The sequence below is a fragment of the Galeopterus variegatus genome, unplaced genomic scaffold, assembly GCF_000696425.1.
Source record: "Galeopterus variegatus unplaced genomic scaffold, G_variegatus-3.0.2 Scaffold963, whole genome shotgun sequence".
Taxonomy (NCBI): Eukaryota; Metazoa; Chordata; class Mammalia; order Dermoptera; family Cynocephalidae; genus Galeopterus; species Galeopterus variegatus.
This window is the reverse complement of record NW_007727074.1, coordinates 65,160-84,272: the sequence shown is the minus strand read 5'-3', so window position 1 is coordinate 84,272 and position 19,113 is coordinate 65,160. Positions and strand designations below refer to the sequence as shown.

The 19,113-nt window shown below is 42.5% G+C and overlaps 1 protein-coding gene across 1 annotated transcript in view; it reads right to left on the bottom strand.

Annotated features, from left to right (window-relative positions):
• LOC103591335 (chromosome unknown open reading frame, human C3orf52) overlaps window positions 1-19,113 on the bottom strand; it is a 31,512-nt gene that overhangs the window by 1,161 nt on the left and 11,238 nt on the right. Inside the window, exons 3-5 of the mRNA XM_008573774.1 lie at window positions 13,890-14,017; window positions 6,703-6,773; window positions 3,412-3,593 (exon numbers count right to left, since the gene is read on the bottom strand). Coding sequence (XP_008571996.1) covers window positions 3,412-3,593; window positions 6,703-6,773; window positions 13,890-14,017 — 381 coding nt within the window. The remainder of the gene's footprint in view (window positions 1-3,411; window positions 3,594-6,702; window positions 6,774-13,889; window positions 14,018-19,113) is intronic.

Sequence of the window (19,113 nt, the reverse complement as noted above, 5' to 3'; positions counted from 1 at the left end):
CACCATTCTGTGAGAAACTCTGCGAGGGCAATGGGGTGGCACTGGCTGGCCTTGCTCAGGAGGAGGTGCTGATGCTGGGCCCTAGCAGACAGCACGCAGACACAGCCCGGGTCTCTCCAGCAGGTTCGCACTCTTGGCGTGTCTGACGGCACGATTGACGTTTCGGGCTGGATAATACGTCTTAGTTGTAGAGGGCTGTCCTGTGCACATCGTAGGATGTTCAGAGGAGTCCCTGGCTTATACTTACTAGGTGCTAGAATCTCACATACACATCCAGTTGAGACAATTAAAAATGTCTCCAGACACTGCCAAATACCCCTGGGGGCAAGTTGAGAATGAGCACTACAGCTGAACTCTCCACTTTTCACTGCCCCCAGTTGAGAATGAGCACTACAGCTGAACTCTCCACTTTTCCTGTAGAATCCATGAACATCCAAAATGGTTTTCCTTGATGCCACGGGAAGGCTTTTCAGGACACAGAAGCTGGCCTCTGCCAACAGCCATGCACTAGTTCATCCTGAAAATGTGCCAACAAGATTCACTGCTCTCACTGCCTGGAGCTTTTCCCTTTTCTTTCTCACAAAAATTCTGTTTTTGTCCTTTTTCCCTACTCAGTCTACTAGTTGACTCCATCCTATGTGAAAAAACAGTACTAAGTAACAATTTGTGAAAGGGCCATGAAAATCAATATGCTGTATAATGATAAATAAAAAATAATAATAATAAAAATAACTCAGGCTGCTGACACACTCTGACCTTTGTAAAACAGACTTCCCCACCTTGTCCCTGGGCCCCACCCACGCCCGAGGTGAAGGAGCTCAAAGACAGGGGAGCCCTGAGGGGTGAAGAATTTTTAAAATTCCTTTACAATTATTTATTTTAATTATTTTTATTTATACATATTTATGGAGTACGGAGTTGACTATCAGTATAATTACATATTAAGGGGAGTTTTTATTTTTATAAGGCATCAAAATATGCCTGCAGTCAGGTCAAAATAGTCACTGTAATTTCCCAATTAGAGAATGAAAAGCATACACACACAAAACACCTCCAGAATCCGAATTATAATCTAATTTATAGTTCTGCCTCTAAAGTACATACATAGGAACCCCCAAATGGACCACAGAGTGGCTTCAGGGGAATCTTTGGTATCCCCAAAATTGCTTATACAATTTTGTGTAGTAGGGAGGGGCATGCACATTTTTTTCTCTGGGGAGAAGGTACGTGGCTGTCTTCAAACTCTCTAAGGGGCATATGAACCACATAGTTTTAAGAACTTCTGCTCTTTGAAGAATTAGAATGTTAACACTGTGGCAAACTGGTTGCCTCGCTAACCACAGGGGGCTGGGGACAGCCCTGCCAAGCCCACGGCTCATATGAACGTGGGAAGTTGGCCTAAGAACCCACCGGTCTCACAGCCTCCATCTCTCCCTCCGCCACTCCCTGACACATTCCTCCCTTTCTTCAGTTTGCCTCTGAGCTCATCCCCGCTGCCTTCAATAGGTCTCTCTTCTTCCCTCCTCACTTCCTAACTGGTCACTGTCTACCCTTCCATTTGAGAGGGTCTGAAACTTACAGTCTTGAAAATATACAGTGGCTCAAATACTATATGTTCATGCTCTGGAAAGTGGGACGTGGGGTCATAGAAAACCCCCACAGAAGAATCATCTGAGAGAGAGTACAATCTGCAGAACAGGAGCCCTGCTGAGATCACAGCTGCACCCCACGTCCCCATAGCATCTGGCCCTGGAGAAATGGCCTAGAGGCTCCATCGCCAAGCTCAGGTCTTCTCAGAGCTCTCCTGAGGCCTCACAAGTGATCCACCCTTTATTTATGTAGCGTCTGGCCCTGGAGAAATGGCCTAGAGGCTCCATTGCCAAGCTCAGGTCTTCTCAGAGCTCTCCTGAGGCCTCACAAGTGATCCACCCTTTATTTATGGGCTTTTCAGCCTCAGGATCCTCTTAAACCTTTTCTCACCTGCTTCCCACCTCCCTTGCCGCCATTTGGAAAGAGCTAGCAACACAATTTCATAAAAGGGCCCTAAGAAAATCAAGACTGATGACACCACAGCAGCGCCCCCAACAGGGATCTCATGCCTCTAACACAGGTGGGGGTTGAAAGGTTTTTTTTTTTTTTCTTTCTTTTTGAAATTTCTGTAAACGGGGCATAACTTCTGCACTCCACATGTGTATGTTGTCTGCCTGGCTCATAGACACACTTTATATATTCAGGATCCTCTGAGAGGAAACTATACCTTTACAAGACTTTTGTGGTGAGCTAAAATTGATCTCATTCTATCTATTAATTTGGGAAAAGAATACTTTAAGAAGAGCTTTATATAACTCTCTGCCTTCTTAGGCTAAGATTACTCTACTCTTGTCTCATGTCATCACAATAAACAACTTTTCTCATAAAATATAGCAACACATGTGCTTTATAATCTTTCTGATCTGCCTTCTCCTTGGCCACTATTACTGCACCTGCTGCTAACCACATCGCCTCATTTGCTTTTTTTGTTCAACTAGTATTTTTTGAGTATCTACTAATGTGCAGAAAGTGTTTCTGATGGGTTGCAGATGAGAAAATAAAATGTCCAAGATTGTTAGCATTATTGGTTAACCAAAAGCCAATACACCTCCAAGTGAGGTATCAGAAATATGAAATGAGATGAAACCAGAAAGAAAGGCCAAAGCTTCTGCACAGAAGCCATGGAAGGATATTTCCAAGGCTTGGAGCCATTTTGCTTTCCAACCTTCCTTTTTGCCAAGAAAAGTGTTATAAATTCTCAGAATCTGACAAGTGGAGAGTTTGCTATGTTTACTAAATATCATAAATTTCCTTGTTCTGTTGTTAGTTTTAAAAGCAGATGAGTAATTTTCTTATAATTTTGTAAGGAAAGAAATCAATTTGCCTTTTTATGCCTCTTTACTAATTTCTAAATGGACTCGGTGGCTTTCAACAGAAAAAGAAATAGGTTCCCTATACTGAGATAATCTTTCACCAATTTAGCTATACTCTGTATGCTAAGCTCTTTAGTACTATATTTACTTTTCTGTGAACCACAGTGTTTCCATAAAGGCTGATAATGATGTTGTGAAGAGGAAAGCAGGGCTTAGGATGGGAGTGAACTGCAAAAGGAAACATTCAGCCACCTTCATCTTCAGAGTACAATTATTTTCTCTATGTTCTTTTTTTTCCCCAACAACACTGTCTGCTTAAGGAGGGCAGGGACAGAGTGTGGAACATCCCCGCACAAAAACAACACGGGCTGAGTGGTTAAGTGAATGAATGAATGATTTACCACAGTGCCAAGTCACCAAAGTTGCCAAAACAAACCAAACCATCTGTCCCCAGTCTGGTTCACTTGTTTATCATCACGACGCTGACTTCTTTACTTCCTTTACTTACTGGAGAGCAAGAAGGACGCCGGATCGAGCCCCAGACTCTCACAACCAGGTACGTTCTGATCATGGAAATCCTGTAGTAAAATGCCCAGCACCAACTCCTCACTCATCATATACTTCATAAAATTTCCACCTTCTGATGGAACCCCAAATTGCAGGTGATAGGTCACTGTGTCATTTTCACCACTGGAAGGCAAACCAATCACAGACATTAAAACACAAACAGAATCACACTGCAACTCAGAAAGTCAATTTTAGCAATAACATTTTTTTTAGTTCTGCATATTCTTCCAGGGTGTTCTGTCCTTAAAGAATGTACCGTCCTAGAAAAATCCTCTTCCATAAGTCCATCACAAAAAGTTGAGGTGATCCCAACCTCCTCCTACACCTAGACCCATCCCCCAGAAGTCGACTGGGAGAGGCTGTAGAAGAGAGAGGCACAACACAGCTATGGTCAAGGAAGATCCCAGGGTTGACACATGCCTTCCCAATACCAGCCTTTTCTCCCCTAAGGCAAGCCAGGGAAGCCTGCCCTTTTCTCCTCACATAGTCCCTTCTCCATGTTCTCAACTTTCCCCTACAAGTACATGCCAGAGCTATTCAGTTTAATCAGTTCTTTATTTAACCTATAAAAATGTTTAAGGTAGGCTCCAAAGCTCCCTACCCCTTGCTGGGTCCACCGTTCCTGAACTCCCACAGAGACTGCCTGTGCACCAGCAATGAGTCATACCTCCTGGGTTTATCCCCAGAGTGAGAAACTTTTCTACCCATTTCCAGTTCCAGAAGCCCCTAAGGCAGGAGGACCAAGCTTTGCCACTTTCAGTAATGGGACCTAAGGAAAGGGAGTTTTCATCTTCCTAGAACATACTTTTTCCATTTCCCAATAATAAAGATAATCATAGGGCTATCCTCAGTTATTTAGTAGCTTATGCTGCTCTTTAAACCTTACCTCAACATTCAGGTTTTTTATAGTTATTTTATTACTTTGGTTCAATGTGGCCCAGATTAAGAACCAGCAATTAAATAATTAATAGGAGGTCACATCTGAGACTATCACCTAGGGCGAGTTTTACAGATGTGCCCATTAGCAGGAATCAGGCTGCTGTCCCAGCTAAGGACAGGCAAAGAGCTCCCTCTCGTGGCCAGAGGTCACATAGGGGGCCAATAATCTCCACCTTACAATGTGGCTGACAATTCAGTTTACACTGCTAAGGCCAAGGATGTGTCAAACCCTGTGGATCAAATGAACACAGATTAGGGACTCTGAAGAAACTCATTTTCAAGGATGCCACTATAGGCAGGCTGATCAATGCACTTTCAAACTCCAATTCAGCTACCCTAGTTTGCAGGTGTTATTACCTGTTCCCTGAGCTCTGCCCTCTAATTATCACTAATAAGGCAGCCAGCCACCCTTCGTTTCCATGGGGAAGGACTTGGGCTGGTAAATGAGAGGGCCAGAGGCTGACCCTCAGAAGACCAGGTCAGCAGCTGAATGAGAAAATCAGGCTGCCTTACCCAGCCCGGCTGGCCCACTCTAGTCCTACCATGTCAGGTCACTAGGTGAATTTACATAAGGCTGAATTTTGAGGGGAGAAGAGGAATTTTCAGGGAAGCAGTGAATCCTATGGGCTTTGCCCCAGCTACCCTTCACTGACGGTCCAACAACCCATAAACCAAAGGGCATCTTTCCAAGTTCTTGTTGGAGCCGCCCAGGACTGACTCAGGGTCCCCCTGTAGACACAAGCATGTAAACCATGGATCTGGCTGATTCTTGCCCCTGGGTGGCAGCATCCTTTAAAAATCAACAGCTTTTGTTTCTCAAGTCAACATTTTAGAAACTCTACCTGGGCTATTTTTTTTTTTTTTTTTAGTCAGCACCACACTCTAACCAACTGTAAATAAAACAAAAATGTTTTCCAGAGAGTATTTCTTTATTCAAAACACTAAAGTCCCTGGATTTTTCTTTTAAATAACTTTTAAAAACAGACGCTCTAACATTCAGTGTTGGCCAGATTTCTAGCCATGTTTCACTCAGTTTTCTGATGGGTTTTTCCCAATATCTACCCCTACCCATTATAGAATCCCAGCTCCTCTAGACCCATAACATCGGGTCAGATTCTTGGAAAGACCCCGAAGGCTCTGAGGGTTTTGTCTCTCAATTCTGCCTCAATCTTTGAATTGCAAGTTGGGAAAGGGCAAGGACGAAAGTGTGTTGGGTCTGGTGCATTTCTCCCTTTTCTACCAGTGGCCTATGATTAAAATGAGCAGTGTCAAAGATGTCATTATAAGGTAACAAGTATATTGGGGGCCTATAAGCAAGGAGGAGAAAAGCAGCCTGCCGCCTTATGTGTTCACAGACTGCAGGTCCTTTTCGGTTCTACCCCACGGCACCACCACCTGCTTTACACGCTTCCCCTCCCCCAGCTCTGCTGATATGATGGTTTGGAAAATTGATGGTTTGACGGGGAATCGCAACATAATATTGGTTTTGATAGTCACATCCCAGAGACATCTTAGAAATAGTGGATAATAGAGCTTTGATGTAAACCTTGTTCAAATCACCTCCAATAAACCCAATAAAAGGATAATAAAATAACTCCTTCACACACATTACCCTTATATTAACATCCCAAGAATATTAAAGATTAGGGAGAAATTTTGAAAAGAAATTTAAGAAAAAATGCAAATGTGTGTGTATATACTATATATATATATTTAGAATATATAGTGAATACATGTACAGAAGAAATCTCACCCAACTGTTAATTTCGTGGAAGGGAATGGAATTATTTATTGGTGGTAGTGGAAAGGAGAGGAGGCAGAAGATAGAGTTTTCTGGTAGTATACATCTTTATATTTTTTGTATTATACAAGAACAATGCACTCCTGTATTATTCGTGCTTCTCAAAAGCAAATGCCAGTATACAGATTACATCAGTTACATCACAGTATTTTCTGACATATATTTCTATTTCTACCCTTGGCTTATCTGAACATCCACTCAAACAGGAATGGTCTACCTGGGACTGGCTTTTCCCCTCCTCTGTGTCACCTCGGTTGAATTATATAATTAATCTTCCTTCTTTGGGCTTCCTTTTTCTCATTTATAAAATAAGGGAGTTGAGAAGTTGGTCTCCAAAGACCCTCCCATCACTGACATGCTGTGATTCTGTCTGGTATTGGTTCCTGTCACGCTCCCAGGACCAGGGAAGTCTTCCTGGGTAAATGGTGATGGAGGGGAAGGGTGGTGTCTTTCCAGAGAAAGAGACCAAAATGCAATGCTCCACGCTCTTACCTGAAGTCCACTATTTCAACTGAAGTAAAATAGCGACTCAGAGACGGCGACGTCCTGTACACATCTGTGAGCTAAAACAAACAGAAACAGATAAAACAACCACACCCATTGCTGACAGATCACATTGCACATCACCAGACAAAGCAAAATGACTTCTAGATGAAAGAAATTCCACTCTAGCTAAGAATTAACTTATTTAGCAGCTCTGGGACAAGAAATAAGAAGGTTTGAGCCTACCATAAGCCAAAACTCAAGTTAACGCTTATTTAAAAGAACCTTTTTACAAGGACCAAGAGACTCAGCTGGGAGTTTTCGACTTCTCTTATAAGTTGCGCTGACACCTTGTGGTGTCATTTTCTGAGGTAAGAGTGGTCAGCACTGGGGCCCACACAGACCCCCAAGGACCACGGGAAGGAAAGAAGACCCTGAAATGGCTGTGGGAGGCCAGCGGCACAGGGCACTCAGCGCCTGGGACATCACAGGCCACAGGCTTCTTCCTCCCTTTTTCAAAGCTTCATTGCAAAAAGAAACAGCCATGCTAAGTCACAGGTAAAGCACTTCCTGTGGACACAGGGACAGAGTGGGGAAATGCAAAGACATGTAGGTTTTATTTTATGCATGAACTATTGCAATCATAAAAAATAATGGACACTTATGCTCCCACTACTCAGGTTTCATGCCTTCACATTTTGCCACATTGAGTTCAGCACTTTATTTTAAGAAACAAATTAAAGCTAAAGCAACTCCTACACACTATTCTTTTTTTCCTCCCTCCATCCCCTAGTACTGTCATCCTGAAGCTGGTCTGCATCCTTTCCTTGCATATTTTTATAAATCAATACTTCCTTATGTAATCATAACAATATACAATTTAATTTGTGTTTTTATTCAAATAAAAGACACCATATTCTACATAATCATCTAAAACTCACTTTTTTTCACTCCAAGTTACATTTGAGACTTACCCCTAAGGTACATTTCAAAGAAGGTTATCCAATCTATCTCCTGCATAGATTCCATTAAATGATCATACCAGCCCATCCGCTCCCCTACTGATGGTCATGTGCATTGTTTCCAATTTTCTCCTATTACAAACGGTGCTGAAGTAATCATCCTTGAACATTTCTGTGCATCTCTCCTTGTATATGTAAAAATGTCCCTTAGGTATACACCAAGAAATGGAATTGCTGGATCCTAGGGTAGGTGCATCTGCAACTTAACAAAATCCTGCCAAATTGCTCCCTCTTTTACTCTCCTCCAAGAAATATATATATGTTCCATTTCCCACATCCTTGTCAACACTTAGTTTTACCAGACTTTTACATTTTTGCCAATTTGAGGGATATGAAATCATGTTTCCTGTTGTTTTAATTTGTACTGCTTTGCTTACTAGTGAGATTGAGCATCTTTCCATATGTATATTAACTTGTTGGGACCTCTCACCTCTGACTTGCCTGTTACTTTCTTTCTCTTGGGTTGTCTTTTTCTTTTTTTTCTGAAGTGGTTGGTTTTATATTTCAGACACCAGCTGTTGGCATAATGTTACAAATACCTCTTCCCAAGCTTTGATTAGTCTTTTCATTGTGTTTCAGAGGTATGAATCCTAGCCTAATAGTACCTGAGAACATGAACACGTAGCTGAACACATTTGCATTACATTCTCTCAAATTCACATTTGAAGGTTAAAGCCTTGTTCTCTAGCAGATTGGTTCCAGCATAAACCAGGAGGGCTGTGCTGGGATGTGGCCACACTCCCTAGCAAGGACCAGACTATAGCACCCAAAGTGAGGACTCAGCCAGAAATCTGAGAGCACCTCCAGATCCACTCCCACCAACCTGAAGCCTCAGCCCCAACACTGTTCTGGAAACCTCACCAGCATCTAACAGTACCCTATACTGAACTAGGCATGCCCAGCTACAGCCATTAAGGCCTAGCGCCCCATTACTTTATCCAATAACAAGCACTGTAGGACATACAAAAACCAGCGGTACCCTAAAGGGGGCTCACCCTGTCTCTCATCCCATTCCAGATGGCACCTCAAGGAGGCTGCACTCCCACAACACACTTCCACTTCATTCACCAGGTGACAGCACGATCTCTCAAAGGCACAGCAGAGATTACAGTGCCTGCAATTCGTAGTCCTCTAATCTTGTCATTATTATTGGGACTTTCATAAGAACCAGACGTAACAGGCATTAATCTCTCTCCCCTTTTTACTGATAAAGAAACCAGTGTTCCGAGAGGTTAAGAAACCCAGCCATGGTCATTCTGCTAGTAAATGCTGAAGCCAAAATTCAGCCCCAGGAGTCACAAACACTAAACCCAGCTTCTTCCCATTTTCCACACTATCCATGAGGATGACACAATGGAGCAGAGTGTCTCCTGCTGAATATCAGGAGGAAGGATGCATAAAGTGACAAGGACTTTGGGAGAAAACAACAGGTCATCTCACAATTCTTAAGCTCCAGTGTAAAGAATGCTGCCAATAGGCCAACAGTCATTTAGAAAACTTAGGAACTAAGACAGCAGCTTTCACAGGGCTGCTCAGAAAGACAGGGAGAATGGAGATGCTATAGGTGAATATTTTTCAAGCACTAAAAAAGAACAACAACAACAATAATAATAATAATAATAATTGTAATGTCTCCCTCTTCCTTTTGGATTGCGCTTCCTGTGACAGGAATTTAGGTCTATCCTTCCTTCCAACCTTCTCTGTTCCCTCCCTCCTTCCCTTTATTAATCCTTAGGGTCTAGCACTGCATTTTGCATATAGTAGGCTCTCAGTAAAATTTTTAAGTTAGCATTTTAAGTTAAAAGATGGAGTGGTAGACTAGATCTTAGATCTAGATCCCCTGCTGTATTTAGGAATATTTACATCTTTGAGAGCTGTTAGTCACACTGCCCACTTTGGGCCCAAAGGGGACCTCCCTACCACTTGCTCTGGTGTCCCCCACACTGTGTCTACAAGGCTTGGTGCTAACGGAGCCAGCAGCCCGGGGAGTGGATCAGCAGAGCCCGACACAGGGGCTGATTAGAAACCAGCTTCCAGATGAGAGAGCTACCTTCCCTAGGTTATCAGAGGTACCATCATTAATTCCTGAATCAAGACAAAATCAAAAGGCTGGCGTACACAGAGTAATGGCCCCAACCCTGAGAGAGGAAAACTCTGGCAGTGAGATATGAGAGAGGCTAGGAAAACTGTTTAGAAAAGCAAGGGAAAGGGCATGATGTTCCAATACTGTGACACAAGGATGTAAAAATATATCCTTGGTCTCTGCCTCCAGTTTCTGGCACAGTACTCCTAAAACCTTTTTAATTTCCTGAGTAACAGGGGTGCCTTTTTTATTCTAATATTTGGTCTTTGACCCCAGCTCCTAACACAGAGCTGCTTCTAAATCTCTAGGAATTTCCTGAGTTACTGAAGCATCTTTTGTTCTAATGAAGCAAATCTTGGTGGGCTCCTGGATGGGGGCCAGTCACCAGAAAGACCACGCTATGATTAGAAGCTTGGAGCTTTCAGCCCAACCCCCATCCTTTAGGAAGGGGACAGGGATTAGAGAGTTAATTGATTATATCTACATGAAGAAGCCTCCATAAAAATCCCTAAAGGGTGGGGCTCAGAGAACTTCTAGGTTGGTGAACACAGGTGTTTGCTGGGAGGGTGGCACACCTGGAGGGGCAGGGAAGCTCCACACCTTTCCCCACACACCTAGTCCTGTGTACCTCTTCACCTGACTGTTCACCTGTGTCCTTTGTAATATCCCTTATAATAAACTGGCAAACATAAGTGTTTCCCTGAGTTATGTGAGCCATTCTAGCAAACGACTAAACTCAAGCAGGGAGGGAATCTCCAACTTACACCTGGTTGGTTAGAAGCACAGGTGACAACCCAGACTTGCGACTGGCATCTAATGGTAGGATGCCTGGCTGGTATTGGAGGATTGGTTGATGATAGAAAAACCCACACACATTTGGTCACAGAAGTGTTCTGTGTCGAGTGTGAGTATAAAGAAAAACAGCTTGTTTTTTCTATACAAATATCCACTCCCATTTACCTTCCATACCAAAATACTTCTGGAATTGGCCTAATGGAGGAAAGGAATTATTGACCTGACAATAAAATAATAATATCATTAAGTTTCTAATTTTTGTTCCTGAGCATATTTGGTTGAGGAATGGGATCAGGTGTCTTTTACTTCACTGTATCTTACTTTTATCATCTATAAATAAGATAATTCTAAAAAAAGAAAAATGTTTTCAAAGTTCTTTATATGCAATTCCATTTGCACCTGTGAGGTAGACTGAAAAAGTACAGCTATTTCCACTTATCAGGGAAGGAACTAGTTCAAAGAGCTCTGTGTCCTTGTCCCAGGTATCACTGCCAGTCCCCGTTTCTTTGCCACTACGCAATGATGAGCTAAAAACACCTGGAGAATTTGCTCATGTCTGACTCTATGCAAGAGATAAGGATCTAAGGTGAAAAATTAACATCCATTTCCCTTTGGCACAGACAGTCCAGTCTGTAACAGGTGACACACGTGAGTGCTGGCTCGTGTCATTTCTGCTCAGCAAATGCAAAACCTCTCCATGGAAAAATGCAACCAAGAGGAAGGTAACAAGAAGCTATTCACAGAGCAACTCGCTCTGGGCAAATGGAAGAAGAAGAAAGGGAACTGCAGACAAGATATAAACAAGGAAAAGGAATAAGAGATGCCTGGAGTAATCATCGCAGCATCCTGTGATAAAAGCAGCAATCAAAGCTCACGCGTCTGAGTACCCAGGAACTGGCCTACACCCTAGATGGAACCACCTCCTTCAGGAGCTTTTGTAGTAATCACTTGGAAGCCAGATAAAGAGGACTTGCTCCATTCACAGAAGAGTCTAATGGATGGCGGGCTGGTCTTACCCAGATTTTCTCATCAAAAAATCTGGGAGGGCCGGCCCGTGGCTCACTCGGGAGAGTGTGGTGCTGGTAACACCAAGGTCACGGGTTCAGATCCCTATATAGGGAAGGCCAGTTAGCTCATTTGGGAGAGCGTGGTGCTGACAGTACCAAGTCAAGGGTTAAGATCCCCTTACTGGTCATCTTGAAAAAAAGAAAAAATCTTCTGGGAGGGGCTGACCAGGTAGCTCAGTTGGTCGGAGCATGGTACTGATAACACCAAGGTTCAGTGTTAGGTCGCTGTACTGGCCAGTCACCAAACAAACAAACAAACAAACAAACAAAAACAATGACAAAAAACCTTCTGGGTCTGTCTGTGAACCACCTTGTCTCTGACAAGATAACCAGGACTGCCCCGTCCAACCCTCATGGTCTGGCTGCAAAGCCCCCATCTTCCACAGAGGGCTCACTCTCCTGCACTTCCCACCCCATGAAGGATGCCACCGTCCGTCTACCCTACCACGCAGCCAGGAACGTACAGTCACACTCCCTTACTGCCATCCAACCAGTCACTAAGTCCTGTTGAGTGACAACACTTCTTACATCTCACTTGAATCTTCCTTATTCCCCAATACTGCCCTAGTGCAAGCCTCCCTCACTGCTCACCTGGACTAGTGCGATACCTTCTAACCGATCTCCTCTCCCAGTCTTTCTCCACCATCACACAGAAAGGTTAAAATGAAAATCTCATATGAAAGAAAGAGAAGGAAGGAGAAAAAAAATTTTTCTGATTTTTAAAAATTTTTTAAAAATCTGACTATGCTGGGCTTTCAGTCAAGACGGTGGAATAGACGGTCCCCAGCATCACTCTCTCTCACAAATCAACCAATTTACAACTATTAAAAAGCAACAACAGCCAAACTGGGGCCACTAGAGCTCAGGGGAAGAGAAGGAGAGACCTATGGAGTGCACGAAGGTAGGAGAGGCCACGAAGAGAGAAAGAAAAAACTGCTCCCACTGTTTCAGGCCATGGCTGCTTAAAAGCCGGAGCTGCTGAGCTTATGGAGCAGGAGCCAGCAAAAAGCGGCAGCTGTGCCTTTTGGATGGAGTTGCTTAGAGACGGCAGGGGAGAAGAGGGTCTTCGTGGCTCCTGGGCCAGCAAGACCACTAATAGAGTTCCTGTGGCCTCACATAGGACCGAGGAGCCACAACAACTGAAAAAAAGGAGCCACTCAGAGGCCGGTGAGCCAAGAGTCTTGACTACGCCCCCCTGTACCCCCCCCATGCTCAGCCAGCCCAGTGATGACCAGCAAGCCTCAGCAAGAAGGGCCCCGGGTTCTTGAGCTGGGACGATGGGGGCAAGGGCTATTGCCACACCCCCTTGACATATGCACCCAGCCTGGCAATAACCAAGCCACTACTGGAAGCCCACTGGTTTCCTCTATGGGAATGAGGGGGTTGCCACAGGCCTCAATCCCAGCCCTCCTCCTTCCTCCTCCTTCCATCCCATTCCCTTCCCCTTTCCCCCTCCCTCTCCCTCCCAACTGTTCAACAACATCATAGAATGTAAAAAAATATTAATAAATATTTTTTAAAAAAATTTGACTATGTCAATCTGATTACAATCTTTCCATGCCTTACCAAAGTGGGAAAACTTTTACGACCTGACACCTACCTTCCTCTTCAGCCTCACCTCTACAGGGCCTCACCACACAGCATGCAAAGGCCACAGTACACTACTTTGCAGATCCCCAATGACCCATGCTGTTTTATCTAGAATATTCCTACCTCATACTTCAAAATTCATCCTGAGTATCACCTGCTCCAAGAAGCCCTCCACACCTCCAGCCCCACCTCAGGTAGTTTAGATGCTCCTCCTTTGCAGCTGTAAAACACAGTGTACGTATCTCAATAACAGAACATATCACACTGCTTTACTATCTATTTAATTGCCTCCTCTACTTGGACTGTGAGCCAATGGAGGGCACAGACTATGTGTTACTGGCACCTGGCATGTTGTCTAGCACATTGTAGACCCTCAGTGGATCCTGCAGGTTGAGTCAAATACAAGATCACAGTGAGTAAACAGAACGTTGTCCTCCAGGATGCACCCAGCTGGAGACCAGGGCTCTTCCCTCTGGCCTTGCACTGCAGAAAATATAGTTACATGTATCATTTCCTGCTGAAATACAGACACAGAATTCAAGATGGAAGCTACTTACTCTATAGCTCTATGCCAAGCAGTCTGCAGAACCCATATTCTAATGTTAAGAAGTTGGTAAACGATGCATAAGACATAATTACCCTTCTGGTGAGCAGGTGAGGCAATCCCTCTTCGGTAACACACTCCTCTGGAATCTTCAGCATGATCATGAATGTTTTATTTGATGACAATTCAAGTATTTCATTTTCATCTTCATCAACATAAGTTACTAAAGAGAGTGTGGGGGCAGATATAAAAAATAAAATAAATACCCGCATACAATAATAAACTTATTTATTCTGTTGGCGCACATTCATCAAAGATAAAGGCTGGACACGGTAAGCAGGAATAAGCAGAAATGCTTTCTTCACAAATAAAAGATAGGGGCTTGCCTCCATCAAGATAAATGTTTTGTTTATTTTATGCCAAAGAGGGCTCAGATTCATTGAATACAGACTGGGGGAAGGGTCGGTGGGAGGGAGTGGGAAGATCATGAACTTCCTTGTTAAAGGGAACCTGCAGCTCGGCTAGGTACACAGGTGTCAAGGCAGGTGCTGGGAGACAGGAGGAGGGACAAACAACAAGTGATGTGGGCAGGGAGTGGAAGCAACTTCACTGAATCATCTTCTGCTCTGTGCTATCAAAGACCACGGATGAGGAAGTGACATCATCGGCCAACACCAAGGTGAGACTAGAAAACGAGCATGTGAGCCAAGTCTTGAAGTCTCCCCAGGAAGCATGAAGTCATGGGTCTAGACTGTGTCCCACAGGTGAGGAATGTTGACACACTCTGTTTGCAGAAGGGAAGCCCAACCGCACACAGAGCCGTGGGGCGTGTAGGAATTACGTTCCTGGGACAATGAGTTCTGTGTTACTGCTTGCGTTCTAACGACTGCTAGCTAATTGATTTTTAAGCAGTTAGAGCTAAAGGCAAACCACACACTGTCAGGAGCCAGGGGCCAGAAGCTGGCACTAGTGTGCTCATTATGCTCCCCTGGCTCCATGCCATCCTGTCCGGCTGGCTCCACATAAGGGACCACCCCTCTGGCCCTGAGAAAAGCGTGGGTGGGAGGAACCAGGTGCTCATTGCTGCAGACTTTTCTCTCAAATCCCATGCTTCAAACATAACAATCAGCCTCTTTTACTGGACTTTGAAAAAGTCATAGGGGAATAAGTTCAGCACTTGTGATGGAAGGGAAGGTAAAAAGAAGTAAAAATCTTGGTACTTATCTCCTGAGGAAATCTGGAAATGTGAGGCATTAGGGACAAGAAATGTGTAAAAAGAGTTAACATAGCAGACTTGAGACTCCTAGCCTTAGAAAGAAATGCCTCCTCAAGGTTGGCCCCTGGCTGGTATCTGGGAACTTGGATTTTGGGATGGTTCCCACCGTTCCCTGATAAGAGTGGCTCACTGTGCCTCAACTGTTTGTACAAACAATATGGCTAACATCTCCTTTCCTTCTGCAAGTCTGGAATTTAGGTACATGCTATGTAGGCAGAGGCTGCCTATAGGCCCAACCTCCAATCCCTGGGCATGAATCTCTAATGCGCTTCCCTAGCAGATACTTCACATGTGCTGTCACAACTTAACTGCTAGAGGAATTAAGCAAGCCCTGTGCAAGACCTCTGGAACAGCACTGTTGAAAACTTGTGCTTGGTTTCCTCTGAATTTTGCTGTAATAAAACCTTTTATGTTAAGTATCCTTTTGCTGTAATAAATCATAGTCATTAGTATGACTATATGTTGAGTCCTGTGAGTCCTCCTAGCAAACCAGTGAATCTAGGAGTGATCTGGGGATTCCCAAACACAGGGAATTACCCCTGCATCCTTATTTAGGTCATTACATTATTTTATCTGATAATAGGCTATGCTCTCATAGCAGAACACTTGCCAAATACAGAAAACTGTATCAAAGCACACACACACGCACACACACACGCATGCACACACACACACACACACACACAAACCTTTTAAATTTTAAAGGATTAATAAACCTTTTGTCAAGAGGACACCCCCCATATTTTAAAATATATATCTGAGGTTTTAATATAAAATTATATATTTTATACTACATATCTGAGGTCTTAATTTATACCCTGCTTTTGTTGTTTGCTGCTGCTCTTGCTTATTCGTCTTGACTTTTTTGTTGTTAACATATCAAAAGCCATTACCCTGTACTTGAAATTCCTTGCAGAGATTCTATTATTGGCACCATAATGTTCATAATAGATAGGCTCACCCATTTTCTTAAATCTGGCATTTATTGTTTTCAACTTTTTACTATGATAAATAATGCTACAATGGACATCTCTGAGCTCTACACCCACAAAGTAGATTTCCATAATAGATATCAATGCCTCAGAAAGAAGTAAGGGATGCCAAAGGATGTACATGTGATTCAAATGACTGCTAAACTCAAAGGCATTGAGAAGACATGCCAAGTTCAAAAAGAGATCTCCAATAATAGTTCTAATGACATATACTCAACCTGGATCATCTAAATGATGAATCTGTACCAAGACCTGGCTAAATAGTTGCATGTGTCAAAATAGCAACAACAACAATAGGCCTACCCAGTTGGGAGAATTTTTATGTCACTAATGAATTTAATCTGGGCAGCACTTTCCATATGGAGAAAACACATTTAAAAAAAAAATCATGAAAACATACACGGTACATTGGAGGAACATTAAAACAGTTCTTTGGCTGGAATATAAAAAGTGAATCTGGAGAGGGAGGTCTTAAATGCCAGGTCTTAAATACCTTCAGGAGGTGATGAAGGGATGTTAAACATCTCCCAGGCAGGAGGTAGAGGATGGAATTTACAGGAGGTTAATGCGGTAGTCATGAATTTTAATCAGGAGAGACTAGAGGCAGAGAGGCCACTGGGCAACGATTGGGAGAGACTGATCTTGACTGACAGCAGTGGGAACAAGAAACAAAGAATGAATGAGAAAGCCCAGGATAGCGGAAAAAGATGTGGCTTCAAAGGTAGCCAGACATAGTATGAACCTCAGCCTGGCTGCTTATAAGCCGTGTGACCTTAAGCAAGTCACTTAAATCTCTGAAGCTGTTTCCTCAACTGAAATGCAATATCTACATTGCAGGTGATAGTTAAGATGAGAACCAACATGCATAACGTATCCAGCATGGTGCCCTGTAGTAAGTGGGAAAGCTGCTATGAAGACTACAGAGCAATGACTGATAAGACTTGGTCATTACCTAAATATGGGAGAGAAGAAGAAATCAAAAATGGTTTCAAGATATCAAGCCTGGCTAACAGGAAGAACAGTAGCTACTGTATAGAGCATTATACAAAAACAATCTGCTATGCACTTTATAGATGTTACCTCATATAATCCTCAAATTAACCCAATGAGTTAAATATTGTTGTTTTCATTTTAAAATGAAGACATTGAGGCTTAGACAAAATGCATAATTTGTTTAGGTCAATAAGCTAGTATGGATTAGGGTCAAGGTACATTTACAGATAAAGACCAAAACACAACATATCAAAACTTATAGGATAGAGGGCTCATGCAGTGCTTAGAGGAAAATTTACACTTGTAAACACCTATATTAAAAATAAGAAAAATCTTAAATCAGTAATGTAAACTTCTACCTTAAGAAAATAGAAAAAGTAGAACAAACTAAACCAACTGCAAATATGAGTAGGAAACATCAAATATTACAACAGAAATACATGAAATGGGGAACTAAAAAACAATAGAGAAAATCAACAATACCAAAAGTTGATTCTTTAAAAAGATTAACAAAATCTGCGAACCTTTATCTAGACTAACCAAGAAAAAAGAGAGAAGATTGAAGTTACGAAAATCAGCAACAAAGCAGGGCATTATTACATGGTCACTATGGCTTTTCGTAGTGGTAAGATTTAGTTTCTTTCTCTTTCTTGTTCGCATTTTTGTTCTACCACTAGGTTTTGTTCTTTCTTGTGTGTTTGTGGTAGCAATTATTGTTTTTCAGATTCCAGATGCAGGACTTCCTTGAGGATTTCTTGTAGGTCTGGTTCTGTGGTGGTGAACTCCCGCAGCTTTTGTTTGTATGGAAAATACACTATTTTTCTCTCATTTCTGAAAGATAGACTTGCTGGATATAGTATTCTTGGCTGGCAGCTTTTTTCTTTTAGTATTTTGAATATATCATTCCAGTCTCTTCTGGCCTGTGAAGTTTCTGCTAAGAAGTCTGCTGTTAGTCTGATAGGGGCTCCCTTATAGGTGACTTGACACTTTTCTCTTGCTTCTTTTAAGATTCTCTGTCTTTGAGCTTTGCCAGTTTGACTGTAATGTGACTTGGAGAGGATCTTTTTGGGTTGAATCTGTTTGGGGATCTTTGAGTCTCCTGGATCTGATCTTTATCTCAAAGGAACTCTCTAATTTCCCTGTGATTTTTCTTTTTACCCATTGTTTATTCAGGAGAGTGTTGTTTAATTTCCACGTTTGTGAGTTTTCTAATTTCCTTCAGTTATTGTGGTCAGAGAACATATTTTCTATGATCTTAGTCCTTACAAAAAAAAGGGAAAATTCAAACAAACAAAAAAAGTTAATGGAAAGATTTTCATTATCTTTCAATTCTATTTTTACATGAACTTTTTGAAGTGCCTTTTGTTTATATTCTGTTTTATTGATTTCTTATGCAATTTAGGTTGCTAAACTTAGGTATTTAATTTCTGTTCTTGATTTCTTTTTATTAAGTGGACTTGTTGACTTACTTAGAAATTAATTTGCCTTTGAAAAGTTTATTCATCTTCCTCTGTTGAAATTAATTTGATATTTGCATGTGTTGGAAGACTTTAGAGAGCTGTTTCAAATAACTGTAGAGATTATAAAATGAAATATGTAAATTTCAATAAGTTTTACATCTTCAGCTTTTGTGAAAATTAGAAGCCCTACTTTCTACAGATTATTGTTATTCATCTGTTATTCAGTTTACATATTTGTTATCTGAACAAATAAGTGTGCATATCCTTGTTATATTAAAAAAAGAAAGAATGGGGGCCAGCCCGGTGGCGCACTGGATAAGTGCGCCGCTTGGGAAGCGCGGCGGCGCTCCCGCCCGAGGGTTCGGATCCCATATACAGACCGGTTCCCGCTCACTGGCTGAGCGAGGTGCGGGGGCAATGCCGAGGGTTGCAATCCCGTTGCCGGTCCCCGGTCCGGTACGGGGGCAACACTGAGGGTTGCGATCCATTGCCGGACACGGAAAAAGACAAAAAGACAAAAAAAAAAAAAAAAAAAAAAAGAAAGAATGATACGTCATATGTCATTTTTATATACGAGTATACCAACTATTGGTAGAGA